The 17,056-nt window shown below is 43.4% G+C and overlaps 1 protein-coding gene across 1 annotated transcript in view; it reads right to left on the bottom strand.

The window, feature by feature from the left end:
• Positions 1–1,271: 1,271 nt before the first annotated feature.
• The window catches only part of tmtc3 (transmembrane O-mannosyltransferase targeting cadherins 3), a 111,311-nt gene continuing 95,526 nt past the window's right edge, over positions 1,272–17,056 (bottom strand). The window contains exons 13-14 of the mRNA XM_021576723.3: positions 16,654–16,880; positions 1,272–4,770 (exon numbers count right to left, since the gene is read on the bottom strand). Of these exons, the coding sequence (XP_021432398.2) occupies positions 3,905–4,770; positions 16,654–16,880 (1,093 nt within the window). The 3' untranslated portion in view covers positions 1,272–3,904. The remainder of the gene's footprint in view (positions 4,771–16,653; positions 16,881–17,056) is intronic.

Genomic DNA, 17,056 nt, shown 5'->3' on the forward strand with positions numbered 1-17,056 from the left:
CTACGTCCTTATTGTCATTCCACCACCGCAGTGGTCTACCTTGCACCCTTGCCTCCTATACCAGAAATACATCACGTTGAGTGCCAATTGACTTAGTAGGTGGGACTAGACTCAAGAGGAAGTGGGTTTGAAACTGAGCCAAACAGTAAGAGTTAAGGGTACAGCAATGTGCCGTGTTACCTCACTGCTTCCACCCTAATCAGGTTGGAGCCTGAGCATGTAATCAAATTTTATCTAACCTACCTTAATATTAATAAAAGATTGATTGATTTAATCATTAATCCTAATGATATTGTGTACTGTAACCTTACCTCCCACTGATAAAAACAGCGCTGAAATCAGAGAACAAGGTTGAGCTGCTACCATATTACTACATGAAGTGCCGAGGGACTGGTGCCAGAAATGAGGGCTAGGAGTTGTTTCTGGTCTAGGCCTGTGTAGTGCATGGGTGGCTCCAGGGAGAGGCCTGCTAGGAGTTGTTTCTGGACTAGGCCTGTGTAGTGCATGGGTGGCTCCAGGGAGAGGCCTGCTAGGAGTTGTTTCTGGACTAGGCCTGTGTAGTGCATGGGTGGCTCCAGGGAGAGGCCTGCTAGATGTTTCTAGTCTAGGCCTGTGTAGTGCATGGGTGGCTCCAGGGAGAGGCCTGCTAGGAGTTGTTTCTGGTCTGGGCCTGTGTAGTGCATGGGTGGCTCCAGGGAGAGGCCTGCTATGAGATGTTTCTGGACTAGGCCTGTGTAGTGCATGGGTGGCTCCAGGGAGAGGCCTGCTAGGAGTTGTTTCTGGACTAGGCCTGTGTAGTGCATGGGTGGCTCCAGGGAGAGGCCTGCTAGGAGATGTTTCTAGTCTAGGCCTGTGTAGTGCATGGGTGGCTCCAGGGAGAGGCCTACTAGGAGTTGTTTCTGGTCTGGGCCTGTGTAGTGCATGGGTGGCTCCAGGGAGAGGCCTGCTAGGAGATGAAGCTCCCTCATGAATACGTCTAGCACTCCCAAGAAGAATGTATTACTACATGCATGCATAATACAACCACCCCTACTCAATGACCAAGCTGTCAGAGGAGGCAGGTCTAGGCACAGTGAGAATTCCCTGGTGCTACCACTGGTGTAATGTGACCATACAATTTTTTTTATACCTCAGTCCATCTGTAGCACATCCTGTTAGCTAGTTTCAGAAACCCCAGACCTAGGTATGCCAGAACATTCTTAATGTGGAAGGCAACTGGTCTGCCTAGGGAGACAAGCTGTTACCAAAAAATTACACATGTAGAGGTGAGATGCAGTCATAAAGTAAACAGCCTTTATTTGAAAACCACAACCCTGAACCCTCCACTACCATCACCCACCCATGAGTCAACACAACCCTGAACCCTCCACTACCATCACCCACCCAGGAGTCAACACAACCCTGAACCCTCCACTACCATCACTCACCCAGGAGTCAACACAACATCTGGGCTGCTATTACAAAAAGGGATATAGCTTTAAAAATGTAAGTGTTTTTGGTTACCATACAAAATAATGTAGTTCAATGAAAAATGATTAATGTATCAATTAAATTACAGGTGAACATATGTAGGACCAAAGTGATAAATATGGTGATTAAAAATATTTGAAATGTTAGTTGGCTATCTTAGTGGCTGATTGACTAATGTCCTCTGTACAACTGATACCATTACAGGCGAGACAGTTCTTTAAAGGTATGTTTTCAACACTCTTGATTGATTACAATTGTAACACTTTCAGAGCACTTGTATTGCATGATAAAAGATAGCTATGCTAAACGTACCATATATTTCAAGTGGCAAACAATGACAGTACTTAGAGCTTACAGTGCATGTAAAACATGTACATGCATCTGTACACACACTAACTAGCACAATACGTTATTTTTTTAGGAGCTCAATGATAAGTAATGAATTATCATGTTGAAAATGCTTTTAGAGTTAAGGGGTCATACCTGTGGCGTAGGCCCCAGGCCAACCATCATATTACACTGACAATGTTTCTCATTTGTTGTTACCAGATTTTCCATTTGAGTAATGGTTACGGACAGAAATGGTTGATGAACAGATGGACACACAGTCATCATTTAGTTAGCGTGAAGAGAAAGGAACAGATTGACACTGCACATGACAGTATCTGTATGTAACTAATCACCAGGATACAAAGATCACAGTACACTGAGGGGTTAAATAAGGTTGTAAAAGCTAAACAACAATAGGCTGGAATAATCGCTTTTTGTTTCCTCATGACATTCCAGGTAGTTCCAACTCAACGACAATCTTCGTGTCCATGAGAATGACAGCCAAAGAAAATCAAGATAGCATCAAAAGGTAGCGCAATCCACTGTTGAAAAAACATTATTCAGATGGTTGCAGATGAGCGCAAGAGCAAGACGAGTGTGGGAAAATCTAGTGATATTTATTACATTCACTGTATGTGTTAGACTTGATGTTCATGAGATGGAGAGAGAGAAAGCGAGAAAGAGGGCGAGAGTGTGCGCGAGAGAGAGGACAAGGTCAACGATGTGAGCTACAGAAGGAGATAGAATCCTCTTTCTTTTACTCTTGTTCTAAGGAACTTAGCCTTAAAATGCTTTTGAAAAAATGGGCCTAGTTCAGTACAAGAAGTGTGCTGTGAAATCATCTCTCATTGAGAGAGGAATCTTCTGGTGTAAATGAGAAACAACACATGGCACAGCTTGAGGAAGAACATGGGGTGAGGAAAGAGGTGGAGAGAGGTGAAGAGGGTGGAGGAGGGGAGAGAGGGTTGAGGAGGGGGGAGCATATGTTAATCCTCACACAAACAATGCTGTTATTACTGAAATAAGATATACAGTATGATACGTGAAGACTAATATGCTCTGAGGCAACAAACAGGAAACCATACACCTGTCTTGTGGCGGGTCGGTTGGTGTGTGTGGGTAGGTGTGTGTGTGGGGGTTGAATGAAACAACAGCTCCAAATGGCATCACTGTAAGATAAGGGCTGTGCTATGAGCAAAGCAACACTGACTGCATGGAAATCAGGAAGCACAGGGTGAGATCAATAAGAGAAAATAGTAAGTGGAAGATGTCAGAGGAGGCGGGGCTTGGCGTCTGTCTGCACCGTGGGGTGTAATGTAGTATAATATGCAGGTGCAGCAGCTGTAGTAATGGGTTATTTGGAGATGCATACAACATACAGAGATCCTGCCTGCCTGAAGTGGGCCATGAGGTGTTCTTTATGTCATTTCCTTTAAGTCATTTCCTTTAATTGTTTGTGATGCAATCATTCCTTTAAAAAAAAAAGTGAGTGAGTTACACAAAAATCTAATAAAATCCAGTGATCAACAAGTAGGCTAGTAAACGTAGCAAATCAAACAAGCATAAATAATTAGCATACGATAAAATGCCATTCAGAAAAAAACAACACATAGGGTTTTGCACCTGTAGTGAAGATTTAAAAAAAAAAACTGTGCTTTTCTTGTGCTGTGCAAAAAAAATAAATCCCTTTTAGATTTTTGCAATGGTGTTAAAATAAAAGGGACACAGCAGGTAGGGCAGCCTGTAAGGGAACGCAGCAGGTAGGGCAGCCTGTAAGGGAACGCAGAAGGTAGGGCAGCCTGTAAACATGATAAACAAAACAAACGAACAATCAAAGGAGTTAAAGCATGCATGATGAAATGAGGAGGGCATTTGTTCATGAAAACCAAAACATCTTTATGGCTGTGTCCGAAATGCCACCCTAATTATTATATAGTGCACTACTATGGGCTACTACCCTATGGGCCCTGGTCAAAAGTGGTGCAAGGGGCCTTGCCTGCTGATATAGGGAATAGGGTGCCATTTGGGACGCATCACATCTGTGATTCAGGAGCTGTAACTAGCTCTACCAAAAAGTAGTCCTGCACTGCGGTAAATAACAAGGTTAATCACCGCTTAATATGCGCTCAATCTCCTCCAGTCTCTTCAAGGCGGCCGCCCGTTTCTTTTCTATGTCTTTAATCTCTTTTGTGGATTTGCTCTTAGTCCGCTGCTGCTTATCAGCCTGGCCATCGTCAAGAAGCTCTGACTGGATGTTGCCACTAAGGCTTTCTGCCGAGGAGGATTTCCGTACATTCTTCTTACTCCCGGCCCCAGCACTGCCAGTGGCTCCCCTCCCTTCCTCCTCTTCCTTTCCTCCTCCCCCTTTCTTTTCCTCCTTCATGGATGGCGTAGCTGCGCCCTCTGCTGACGCTGGGCTCAGCGGCTGCCCTGCCACGGACATGGCGGCCATCTTACCGCGCACGATGCCCAGGTGGCGACGCACATACTCCTCATGGGGTGCCAGGGCCAGCGTTTCCTCCAGGCACCGCTCCGCTCTCGGCAGGTCTCGCTCCTCAAAGTAGACCACACATAGGTTGTGTTTCCCCTGCACGTTGGTGGGGTCCATACTGAGGATTCTCTGGAAGCAGACCTTGGCCCCCTGGGTGTCCTTCTTGTGGTTCATCAGGATATCCCCCTTGAGAATCAAACCTTTAACATGCTCTGGATGGTGGCGTAGCAGCTCATCTAATACAGGCAGGGCATCCAGCTCCCGTCGGGACTGCGAGTAGAGCAGGGCCAGATTGAAGAGGGCGCTACGGAAGCCTGTCTGTAGACGGATGGCCTCCCTCATCCAGCGCTCGGCCGCAGTGTTCTCGTTGGCGTCCATGGCCAGCATGCCCAGGTTGAAGTAGCCGTTGGCGTCATCTGGCTCCTCCTGGACGTAGGTCAGGAAACGACGATTGGCCTCCGGACGGAACCTGGGCTCACCTGTAGAGCACACACAGACGGCGCGCAAGCACACACACACACACACACACACAACACACAAGTTAGGGTATTTGTTTATTTAACAACAATAATTGTTTTTGTAGCTGGAGGTAGGGGTGATTTGTTAATAAAGGCATTCCAATGGTTAGTAGTTAAAGGAGGGACAAACGCATTCAGCACATCAATATTTTCACATTTTTTACAGTATTTTATGTATTTGAATAATAAAAGTTCTAAATATGCTTCATAAGGGTGGGAACAAATACATTGTAAGTGGTTTTAATGGGGTTTTGCTCTTCTGATTGTTTTATACTGTTTAATCAAACTTTAACCAAAAATATGTTTCTGCATTTATCTATTTCTGCATATCCTTCACGCATTCGTTATCATTTCCACACTGTAAAACCTTTGTTTTGTCGTTTTATGCCTCTATTTTGTAAGAAAAGTTACTTTTCCTTTATCAGAATAATTATTCAAATCAAATCAAATGTTATTTGTCACATACACATGGTTAGCAGATGTTAATGTGAGTGTAGCAAAACGCTTGTGCTTCTAGTTCCAACCATGCAGTAATATCTAACAAGGAATGAATAAGAACATATGGAAGAGCGATGGCCAAACGGCATAGGCAAGATGGAGTAGATGGTATACAGTATTTACATATGAGATGAGTAATGTGGGTATGTAAACATTATATACAGTGGCATTGTTTAAAGTGACTAGTGATACATTTATTACATGCAATTTTAAATTATTAAAGTGGCTAGAGATTTGAGTTAGTATGTTGGCAGCAGTCACTCAATGATGGCTGTCTAACAGTCTGATGGCCTTGAGAAAGAAGCCGTTCTTCAGTCTCTCGGTCTCAGCTTTGATGCACCTGTACTGACCGCGCCTTCTGGATGAAAGTGGGGTGAACAGGCAGTGTGTAGTTGGTGAGCAATGTCCATTAGGATGTAGAGCAACATCATTCCTAAACACCAGATTTATTCATACTGGGTCCATTCCACACTACAGTTGTCCTTGGTGGTTGTCCTTGATGATCTTTTTGGCCTTCCTGTGACATCGGGTGGTGTAGGTGTCCTGGAGGGCAGGTAGTTTGTCCCCAGTGATGCGTTGTGCAGACCTCACTACCCTCTGGAGAGCCTTTTGGTTGTGGGCAGAGCAGTTGTCGTACCAGGAGGTGAAACAGCCTGACAGGATGCTCTCGATTGAGCATCTGTAAACGTTTGTGAGTGTTTTTGGTGACAAGCCAAATTTCTTCAGCCTCCAGAGGTTGACGAGGCGATGTTGCGCCTTCTTCACCACTTTGTCTGTGTGGGTGGACCATTTCAGTTTGTCCGTGATGTGTACGCTGAGGAACTAAAAACTTCCCACCTTCTCCACTACTGTGCCGTCGATGTGGATAGGGGGGTGCTCCCTCCGCTGTTTCCTGAAGTCCACGATCATCTCCTTTGTTTTGTTGACGTTGAGTGTGAGGTTACTGTCCTGACACCACACTCCGAGGGCCCTCACCTCCTCCCTGAACACTGTCTCTTCGTTGTTGGTAATCAAGCCTACCAGAAAATATAAAAAACGATCGGCCTATATCGAATCTCCATTGCTCTCTAAAATGTTTGAAAAAGCTGTTGCGCTGTAACTCACTGCCTTCCTGAAGACCAACAATGTATACGAAATGCTTCAGTCTGGTTTTAGATCCCATCATAGCACTGAGACTGCACTTGTGAAGGTAGTAAATTACCTTTTAAATGGTGTCAAAACCGAGGTTCTGCATCTGTCCTCGTGCTCCTAGACCTTAGTGCTGCTTTTGATACCATCGATCACCACATTCTTTTGGAGAGATTGGAAACCCAAATTGGTCTACACGGACAAGTTCTGGCCTGGTTTAGATCTTATCTGTCAGAAAGATATCACTTTGTCTCTGTAGATGGTTTGTTCTCTGACAAATCAACTGTAAATTTCAGTGTTCCTCAAGGTTCCGTTTTAGGACCACTATTGTTTTCACAATATATTTTACCTATTGGGGATGTCATTCGAAAACAATGTTAACTTTCACTGATATGCAGATGACACACAGCTGTACATTTCAATGAAACATGGTGAAGCCCCAAAATTGCCGTCCCTAGAAGCCTGTGTTTCAGACATAAGGAAGTGGATGGCTGCAAACGTTCTACTTTTAAACTCGGACAACAGAGATGCTTGTTCTAGGTCCCAAGAAACAAAGAGATCTTCTGTTGAATCTGACAATCTTGATGGTCGTACAGTCATCTCAAATAAAACTGAAGGACCTCTGTGTTACTCTGAACCCTAATCTCTCTTTTCACGAACATATCAAGACTGTTTCAAGGACAGCTTTTTCCATCTACGTAACATTGCAAAAATCAGAAACTTTCTGTCCAAAAATGATGCAGAAAAATTTATTCATGCTTTTGTTACTTCTAGGTTAGACTATTGCAATGCTCTACTTTCCGGCTACCCGGATAAAGCACTAAATAAACTTCAGTTAGTGCTAAATACAGCTGCTAGACTCCTGACTAGAACCAACAAATTTGGTCATATTAATCCAGTGCTAGCCTCCCTACACTGGCTTCCTGTTAACTTGTTGGGGATAGGGGGCAGTATTTTCACTTTGGATGAATTGCATGCCCATAGTGAACTGCATCCTACTCTGTCCTAGATTGCTATATATCTATATATCTATATATGCATATTATTATTACTATTGGATAGAAAACACTAAAGTTTCTAAAACTGTTTGAATTATGTCTGTGCGTATAACAGAACTCATAGGGCAGGCAATCTTGCAAACAGGAAGTGAAATTCTGAATGCGGGTCTAATTTTAAGTCATCGCCTCTTCACTTCCAAATAAGATATGGATCTGTTAGCACTTCCTACGCCTTCCACTAGACGTCCTCATTCAGTAGAACGTGGAATGGAGCCTCTGGTGTGAACTTTAACCGAATGGGAGGGGAATGAGTCACTGTCCTGGCAGAATGCAATTTCCCTGTTGTGCATTTGTCTGTTGATATCACCATCGTTCCATTTGGCTGCAGATGAAAACGTATGCTCCGGTTGGAACGTTATTGGATATATATGAAAATAACATCCTGAAGATGAATTCTCTACTTAGTTTGACCAGTTTATTCGACCTGGAATATATATTTTTGAAGTTTTCGTCCGAGTTCTCGTGGACCAGCGTTAGCTTTTGTGCTAGCAAATGCAGCTAATTGGACACTAGTATTGGACATTATGGAACAAAACAACGATTTATTGTGGAACTAGGATTCCTTGCACTGCATTCTGATGAAAGATCATCAAAGGTAAGGGAATATTTATGATGTAATTTCGTATTTCTGTTGACTCCAACATGGCGGAGAAATATATTTCCGTCTGAGCGCCGTCTCAGATTATTGCATGGTAGGCTTTTTTCGTAAAGTTAAAAAAAAATCTGACACAGCGGTTGCATTAAGCACCAGTGTATCTTTAATTATATGTAGAACATGTATCTTTCGTCAAAGTTTATGATGAGTATTTCTGTTATCTGGCGTAGCTCTCTGTAATTACTCCGTATATTTTGGAAGCATTTCTGAACATGGCGTCAATGTAAACCGAGATTTGTGGATATAAATATGCATATTATCGAACAAAACATACATGTATTGTGTAACATGTCATATGAGTGTCATCTGTTGAAGATTATCAAAGTGATTAATTTTATCTCTAATTCTGCTTTTGTGACTATCCTTGGCTGGGAAAAATGGCTGTGTTTTTTGTTTGTTGATTTGGTGGTGGTCTAACATAAATATATGTTGTGTTTTCGCTGTAAAACATTTTAAATATCGGACATGATGGGTAGATTAACAAGATGTTTATCATTCATTTGTTGTATTGGACTAATGTGTGAAAGTTAAATATTTCTAAAGAATATTTTTGAATTCCCCGCGCCACCTTTTCAGCTGAATGGGGGGGAGGGGGTTCCCCTAGGGAAGGCCTTGCCATAGCAGGTGGCAAGGGCTGATTTCAAGGTTTTACTGCTAACCTACAAAGCATTACATGAGCTTGCTCCTACCTATCTTTCCGATTTGGTCCTGCCGTACATACCTACATGTACGCTACGGTCACAAGACGCAGGCCTCCTAATTGTCCCTAGAATTTCTAAGCAAACAGCTGGAGGCAGGGCTTACTCATATAGAGCTCCATTTTAATGGAATGGTCTGCCTACCCATGTGAGAGACGCAGACTCGGTCTCAACCTTTAAGTCTTTATTGAAGACTCATCTCTTCAGTAGGTCCTATGAGTGTAGTCTGGCCCAGGAGTGTGAAGGTGAACGGAGAGGCTCTGGAGCAACGAACCGCGCTTGCTGTCTCTGTCTGGCCGGTTCCCCTCTCTCCACTGGGATTCTCTGCATCTAACCCTATTACAGGGGCTGAGTCACTGGCTTACTTGTGATCTTCCATGCCGTCCCTAGGAGGGGTGCGTCACTTGAGTGGGTTGAGTCACTGACGTGATCTTCCTGTCTGGGTTGGAGCCCCCCCTTGGGTTGTGCTGTGGCGGAGATCTTTGTGGGCTATACCCGGCCTTGTCTCAGGATGGTAAGTTGGTTGAAGATATCCCTCTAGTGGTGTGGAGGCTGTGCTTTGGCAAAGTGGGTGGGGTTATATCCTGTCTGTTTGGCCCTGTCCGAGGGTATCATCGGATGGGGCCACAGTGTCTCCTTTGACCCCTCCTGTTTCAGCCTCCAGTATTTATGCTGCAGTAGTTTTTGTCGGGGGGCTAGGGTCAGTCTGTTACATCTGGAGTATTTCTCCTGTGTGAATGAATTCCCTCCCTCCCTCTCTCTCTCCCTCCCGCGGGCCATGCCTCAGGACTACCTGGCATGATGACTCCTTGCGGTCCCCAGTCCACCTGGCCGTGCTGCTGCTCCAGTTTCTGTTCTGCCTGATACTCTCAATGATCGACTATGACAAGCCACCTGACATTTCCTCCTGAGGTGCTGACTTGTTGCACCCTCGACAACTACTGTGATTACTATTATTTGACCATGCTGGTCATTTATGAACGTTTGGACATCTTGGCCATTTTCTGTTATAATCTCCACCCGGCACAGCCAGAAGAGGACTGGCCACCCCTCATAGCCTGGTTCCTCTCTAGGTTTCTTCCTAGGTTTTGGCCTTTCTAGGGAGTTTTTCCTAGCCACGTGCTTCTACACCTGCATTGCTTGCTGTTTGGGATTTAGGCTGGGTTTCAGCTGATGTAAGAAGGGCTATATAAATACGTTTGATTTGAATGGAACATAGGACAAATATGCGCAAACATGACAGATATGGCAAACCTGCAACTCCATATTTGGAAGCGCTTAGGTCACCTGACTTTTGGCAGGGATTTGATGACAAGAAAAAGACAAGTTCTCACACGTAGACAAGTTCTCACAGTTACCACGGTAGAAAGTGTTTAGTATTAGAAGAAAAAAAGTTGATCCATTGATGCTGTTGACCTGGATCACTGGTTGCTACGGAAAGAAGGGGGTGAGTGTAACCGGTGTGAAATGGGTAGCTAGTTAGCGATGCTCGTTAATAGCGTTTCAATCGGTGACGTCACTCGCTCTGAGACCTTGAAGTAGGTGTTTCTCTTGCCCTGCAAGGGCAGCCACTTTTGTGGAGCGATGGGTAACGATGCTTCGAGGGTGACTTGTTAATGTGTGCAGATGGTCCATGGTTCAAGCTCAGGTTGGGGCGAGGAGAGGAACGGAAGCAATACTGTTACAAAGTCTGATCCCATATCCTACACCTCCCCTCTACCTTTTGCATGCCTCTCCTGGGGAAACGGCTAGAGGCCTCAGGAATACTTATGTCTCCTTAATGTTCATCGTCTGTGCAACATGAGACAGTGGATGGATTATAATCACTTACAATGTATGACAAATCCTTCACAATTTAGTGGTGCTATCACACTGGCCAGCTAATTCAAATATTTTGGTGATAAATGGGTGTACACAGCAATAGTGTTGCAAACATAGCATAATCTAGGGCTAGGGTTTTGATTATTTACGTTGGACATACTATGGTTACACAACATGGTTAAAATATTATGGTTACCATACTATAATTTCTGCCACCTTGAAAGGCAAGCTTCAACATGGACAAATGAGAGGCTGCCAGAGATTTATGGAAATTGCTTTCTATGGGTACAAACCTTTTTCTACGACTACAAAATCACTTTCTACAATAACTTTTTTATTTTCGAGAACTTCTTGTCTACGCGTGAGAACTCAAATCCCTGACAAAAGTCAGGTGACCTAAGTGCTTCCAAATATGGAGTTGCAGGTTTACGCATCTCTCTCCTATGTGCAAATCTTTATGGCATTCATTTTATTTAAGGCCCTCGATTTACAAATACAAATCAAAAGGTGTTTGTTTGTGGAAAGTGATTTCCATTTGTGGATTGGTGATTTCCATTTGCGGAAAGTGATTTATATTTATGGATTGGTGATGTACATTTGCGAATACATTTGGCATGATATTGATCCCATACATTCGGGCTTCCTTGAGATCAGAAGGGCCGCACTTAACATTGATTATCTTTAAATCGCCATCAATTTCCTCTATCCATTGCTTTTGACGCTCCCTGACCATATAACTTTCTTTTGACTGTTAGCAAGTTAGGCAGAGTAAAGAGCGTATAAATGTAGGTTCATTATCATTTCTACACAGGTTCGATTTGGTTTTAGTAATTTCAATGTCGATTGAGCTAATGTTTACCCGAGAAAATTAAAAAAATTACACACTCCCCTACGTATTTATTTGGACAGCGAAGCTAAAACTTTCAAATGTTTAATATGAGGTGACAGTACAGAATGGCTCCATTTATTTGAGGGTATCGTCTGTTCAGAAATTAAAGCACTTTAAGCATCTAGTACCCCCATTTGAAGGTGTCACAAGTATTTGGACAAATTCACTTATAGTGTATTACATATAGTGTTTGGTCCCATATTCCTAGAACACAATGACTACATCAAGCTTGTGACTACAAACTTGTTGGATGCCTTTGCAGTTTGTTTTGGTTATGTTTAGGATTATGTTGTGCCTAATAGAAATGAATGGTAAATAATGCATTGAGTAAATTAGGAGACACCTTTATTGTAAATAAGAATATGATCTGTTTCTCAAAACTTCTACATTAATGTGGGTGCTACAATGATTACAGATAATCATGAATGGATCCCGGAGCAAAAACCCTGTGCTATCCTGGAGCACAAGTACAAGACATTACAAGGCTGCTTCCGACTTTTCTACGACAGATGTCAGGAGCTGACACTGTTGTAGTCCATGTGGGGTCAAGCAACATTAGGAGGGCTAGCTCAGAACTTATGAAATTGGATTGTAAAGAACTGATTCTAGCACTAAGATTCCAAAAAGTGGCCAAATATTTCAGGTTGTACCATCGTTGGGCTGCGCGTATGAGATTCAGCAGGCTACTGACATTACACACCTGGCTAAAAGATTACTGTAGCTCTGTTGGAATCACTTTTACAGATAACTTTGACACCTTTTGGAAACAGAATGACGAAGTCCATCAAAATCGTCTTGGCTCATGGACTCATTTCAAGGCTGCGTTGACAGTTAATCCCTTCCATTGTGTCGCTGAGTAGTCATAATGCTGCAGCAAATGATCATTATCCAGGGGGCGTTGGCAGATAACGTAAGTAACTTAATTTGTGTCCCACTAACTGCCCTGAATGCCTCTACAGCTATTATATGGAGTAATTATGTGCCTATGAACCAGAGTTACAGTATACTGTTAGCACAGAGGTGGTGTGCCCTAGTAGGAAGTCACCCTGCACAAATATAAACAACATGAGCATGTCTACTTCTGATGAGCTTCCCACTAAAGCAATGAAAACAATAAAGCATCCTAGAAAAGTGATAAAATTGCACACATTTTCATACAGCACCAGTCAAACATTTGGGCACAGATTGAAGGATTTGTATTTATTTGTTCTATTTTCTACATTGTAGAATAGAAGTGAAAACATCCAAACAATGAAATAACACATGGAATCATGTAGTAACCAAAAAAGTGTTAACTTCTTAAGGTATAGGGGGCAGCATTTTTACTTTTGGATAAATAGCGTGCCCAATTTCAACTTCCTGCTACTCATGCCAGGAATATAAGATATGCATATTATTAGTAGATTTGGATAGAAAACACTGAAGTTTCTACAACTGTTTGAATCATGTCTGTGAGTATAACAGAACTTATGTAGCAGGCAAAACCCAGAGGACTAACCGTTCAGATTATTATATATTTTTTTTTAGGTCTCTGTCTGTTCACTGAGTTCTCATTGGCAAATGCTATTTTGTAGGAACTGTTTTCAGTTCCTACCGCTTCCACTGGATGTCACCAGTCTTTGGAATGTGGTTGAGGTTATTCATTTGTGCAATGAAGAAGTATGCCATCTAGGAACTGCGTAACACTGTTGAGAGTTGGCCAAGGCATGAAAAGTAGCGTTTGTTTCCTCTCGTCCTCTATTGAAAACAGATAGACCCGTATTCAATTTGATCGATTATTAACCTTTAAAAATACCTAAAGTTTTATTACAAAAATAGTCTGAAATATTTTGGCAATGTTTATAGGCAACTTTTAAAATACTTTGTAGTGACATTGCGCATTTTGGAAGCTGTTTTTTTCTGGATCAAACGCGTCAAATAAATTGACATTTTGGATATATATGGACGGAATTAATTGAGCAAAAGGACCAATTGTGATGTTTATGGGACATATTGGAGTGCCAACAAAAAAAGCTCAAAGGTAAGGCATGTTTTATATTTTATTTCTGCATTTTGTGTAGCGCCTGCAGGGTTGAAATATGTGGAGGCCAGGTCATCTGATGCAGCACTCCATCACCCTCCTTATTGGTAAAATAGCCATTACACAGCCTGGAGGTGTGTTGGGTCATTGTCTTGTTTAAAAACAAATGGCAGTTCCACAAAGCACAAACCAGATGGGACGGCGTATCACTGCAGAATGCTGTGGTAGCCATGCTGGTTAAGTGTGCATTGAATTCTAAATAAATCACAGACAGTGTCACTAGCAAAGCACCCCCACACCATCACACCTCCTCTTCCATGCTTCACGGTGGGAACCAAACATGCGGAGATCATCCATTCACCTACTCTGCGTCTCACAAAGACGGTGGTTGGAACCAAACATCTCAAATTTGGACTCCACCGGTCTAATGTCCATTGCTCATGTTTCTTGGCCAAGCAAGTCTCTTCTTCTTATTGGTGTCCTTTAGTAGTGGTTTCTTTGCAGCAATTTGACCATGAAGGCCTGATTCATGCAGTCTCCTCTGAAAAGTTGATGTTGAGATGTGTTTGTTACTTGAACTCTGTGAAACGTTTATTTGGGATGCAATTTCTGAGGCTGGTAACTCTAATGAACTTATCCTCTGCAGCAGAGGTAAGGCTGGGTCCTCCTTTCTGTGGTGGTCCTCCTGAGAGCCAGTTTCATCATAGTGTTTGACGGTTTTTGCGGATGCACTTGAAGAAACTTTCAAAGTTCTTGAAATGTTCCGTATTGACTGACCTTTATGTCTTAAAGTAATGATGGACTGTCGTTTCTCTTTACTTATTTGAGCTGTTCTTGCCATGATATGGACTAGGTCCTTTACAAAAAAAGGGCCATCTTTTGTATACCACCCCTACCTTATCAATACACAACTGACTGGCTCAAACGCAGTAAGGAAAGAAATTCCGCAAATTAAGGCGGCACACCTGTTAATTGAAATGCATGCCTCATGAAGCTGGTTATACAGGACTAAGATGTAATCCTACTCGTCGGATGTGGTAGGGCTTGAAAACTATTACTGACTACAAAGGGAAAACCAGTCGCAAGCTACCCAGTGACGCGAGCCTACCAGACGAGCTAAATTGCTCGCTTTGAGGCAAGCATCACTGAAACAGAGCACCAGCTGTTCCAGACGTCTGTGTGATCACTCTCTATGTAACCGATGTGAGCAAGACCTTTAAACAGGTAAACATTCACAAAGGCGCGGGTCCAGACGAATAACCAAGACGTGTACTCAAAGCATGCTCGGACCAACTGGCAAGTGTCTTCACTGCCATTTAACCTCTCCCTGATCAAGTATGTAATACCTAAATGTTTCAAACAGACCACCGTAGTCCCTGTGCCCAATATAGCAAAGGTAACCTGCCTAAATGATTACCGCCTCTTAGCACTCATGTCGGTAGCCATTAAGTGCTTTGAAAGGCTGGTTATGGCTCACATCAACACGATCATGCCAGGAAACCTAGAACCACTCCAATTTGTAAACCGCCCCAAAAGATCCACAGATGACGCAATCTCAATCGCACTCCACACTGTCCTTTCCCAACTAGAAAAAAGAAACACCTATGTGAGAATGCTGTTCATTGACTACAGCTCAGCGTTCAACACCATAGCACCCACCAAGCTCATCACTAAGCTAAGGACCCTGGGACTAAACACCTCCCTCTGCAATTGGATCCTGGACTTCCTGACAGGCCAACCCCATGTGGTAAGGGATGATCATCAACATAAGTTTCCCTCAAGGGTGAGTTTTTAGCCCCCTCCTCTACTCCCTGTTCACCCACAACTGCATGGCCAAGCACGACTCCAACACCATCACTGTTGCTGACGACAACAGTGGGAGGCCTGATCACCGACAACAATGAGACAGCCTATAGGGAAAAGGTCAGAGACCTGGCAGTGTGGTGCCAGGACAACAACGTCTCCCTCAATGTGAGCACAAAGGAGCCTATCGTGGACTATAGGAAAAGGAGGGCCGAACAGGCCCCCATTAATATTGACGGGACTGAAGTGGAGCGGGCTTAGAGTTTCAAGTTCCTTGCTGTCCACATCACCAACAAACTATCAAACACACCAAGACAAGTAGTGAAGAGGGCACGACAACACCTTTTCCTCCCCAGGAGACAAAAGATTTGGCATGGGTCCCCAGATCCTCAAAAACGTTATACAGCTGCAACATCTTCAGCATCCTAAACGGTTGCATTACCGCATGGTATGGCAACTGCTCGGCATCTGACCGGAAGGCACTACAGAGGGTAGTGCATAAGGCCCAGTACATCACCGGGGACAAGCTTCCTGACATCCAGGAGAAAGGCCCCAAAAATTGTCAAAGACTCCAGTCATAGACTGTTCTCCCTGCTAGCGCATGGCAAGCGGTACCGGAGCGCCAAGTCTAGGACCAAAAGGCTCCTTAACAGCTTCTACCCAAACCATAAGACTTCTGAACAGCTAACAAAATGGCTACCCAGACTATTTGCATTGCCCCCCTCTTCTACGCTGCTGCTACTCTCTGTTTATTATCTTTGCATAGTCACTAACTCTATCTACATGTACATATTACCTCAATTACCTTGACTAATCGGTGCCCCCGCGCATTGACTCTGTACCGATACCCGCTGTATATAGCCTCACTATTGTTATTTTACTGCTGCTCTTTAATTATTTGTTACTTTTATTTTTTTATACTTATTTTTCTTAAAACTGCATTGTTGGTTAAGGGCTTTGTAAGTAAGGATTTCACTGTAAGGACTACCTACACCTGTTGTATTCTGTGCATGTGACAAATTCAATTTGACTTCATGGTTAAATAAAGGTTAACTAAATAAACAACCTTCCCCACTGCTAAAAGCCCTGACTGAGCCAGGGTCGTATTCACTAAGAGCGAAACCAAAGCAAACGGGCTGAAACAGGAGGTGGGATCACCTGAACCTGTCCAATATGAAATACTTGTTTTAATTTCTGTTACATAACATTTAGCTATGGTGCTTACTAATGAACACAACCCTGGGCTGATCAGCCTGAGTAGCTAAGTCACTCACCAGATTCCTGCATGAGCAGGGCAGAGTTGAAGAGTGCCAGTTTGTGGCGTGGGTTGAGCTCCAGGGCATGGTTAAAGTTCTTCAGGGCCTCTGAGGGCTCCTTCATCTCGATGTTGACGATAGCAAGGTTGTACCAGAGGTCAGCGTTGGTGCTGTCCAGCTCCAGGGCCCGCAGGTAGGCGTCCCTGGCCTCCAACGGCTTGTTCATCTTCAGCAGCAGCTCCCCTCTGGGTTTGGAGTTTGCACAGAAAGAAAGGAGAAATTAAGTCTCCATTTTGGTTCTGGGGGGTTGAAGCAGCAGGCGGGAGCATTTCTCAAGCCAAATCTAAGCTCACCTTCACGACTGACTATTAAATTGAAAGAAAAAAAATAGTAAGAACAATTCCAACATCATCTATCTATT

Source organism: Oncorhynchus mykiss, chromosome 2, assembly GCF_057628025.1.
Source record: "Oncorhynchus mykiss isolate SJ-2025 chromosome 2, ASM5762802v1, whole genome shotgun sequence".
NCBI lineage: Eukaryota > Metazoa > Chordata > Actinopteri > Salmoniformes > Salmonidae > Oncorhynchus > Oncorhynchus mykiss.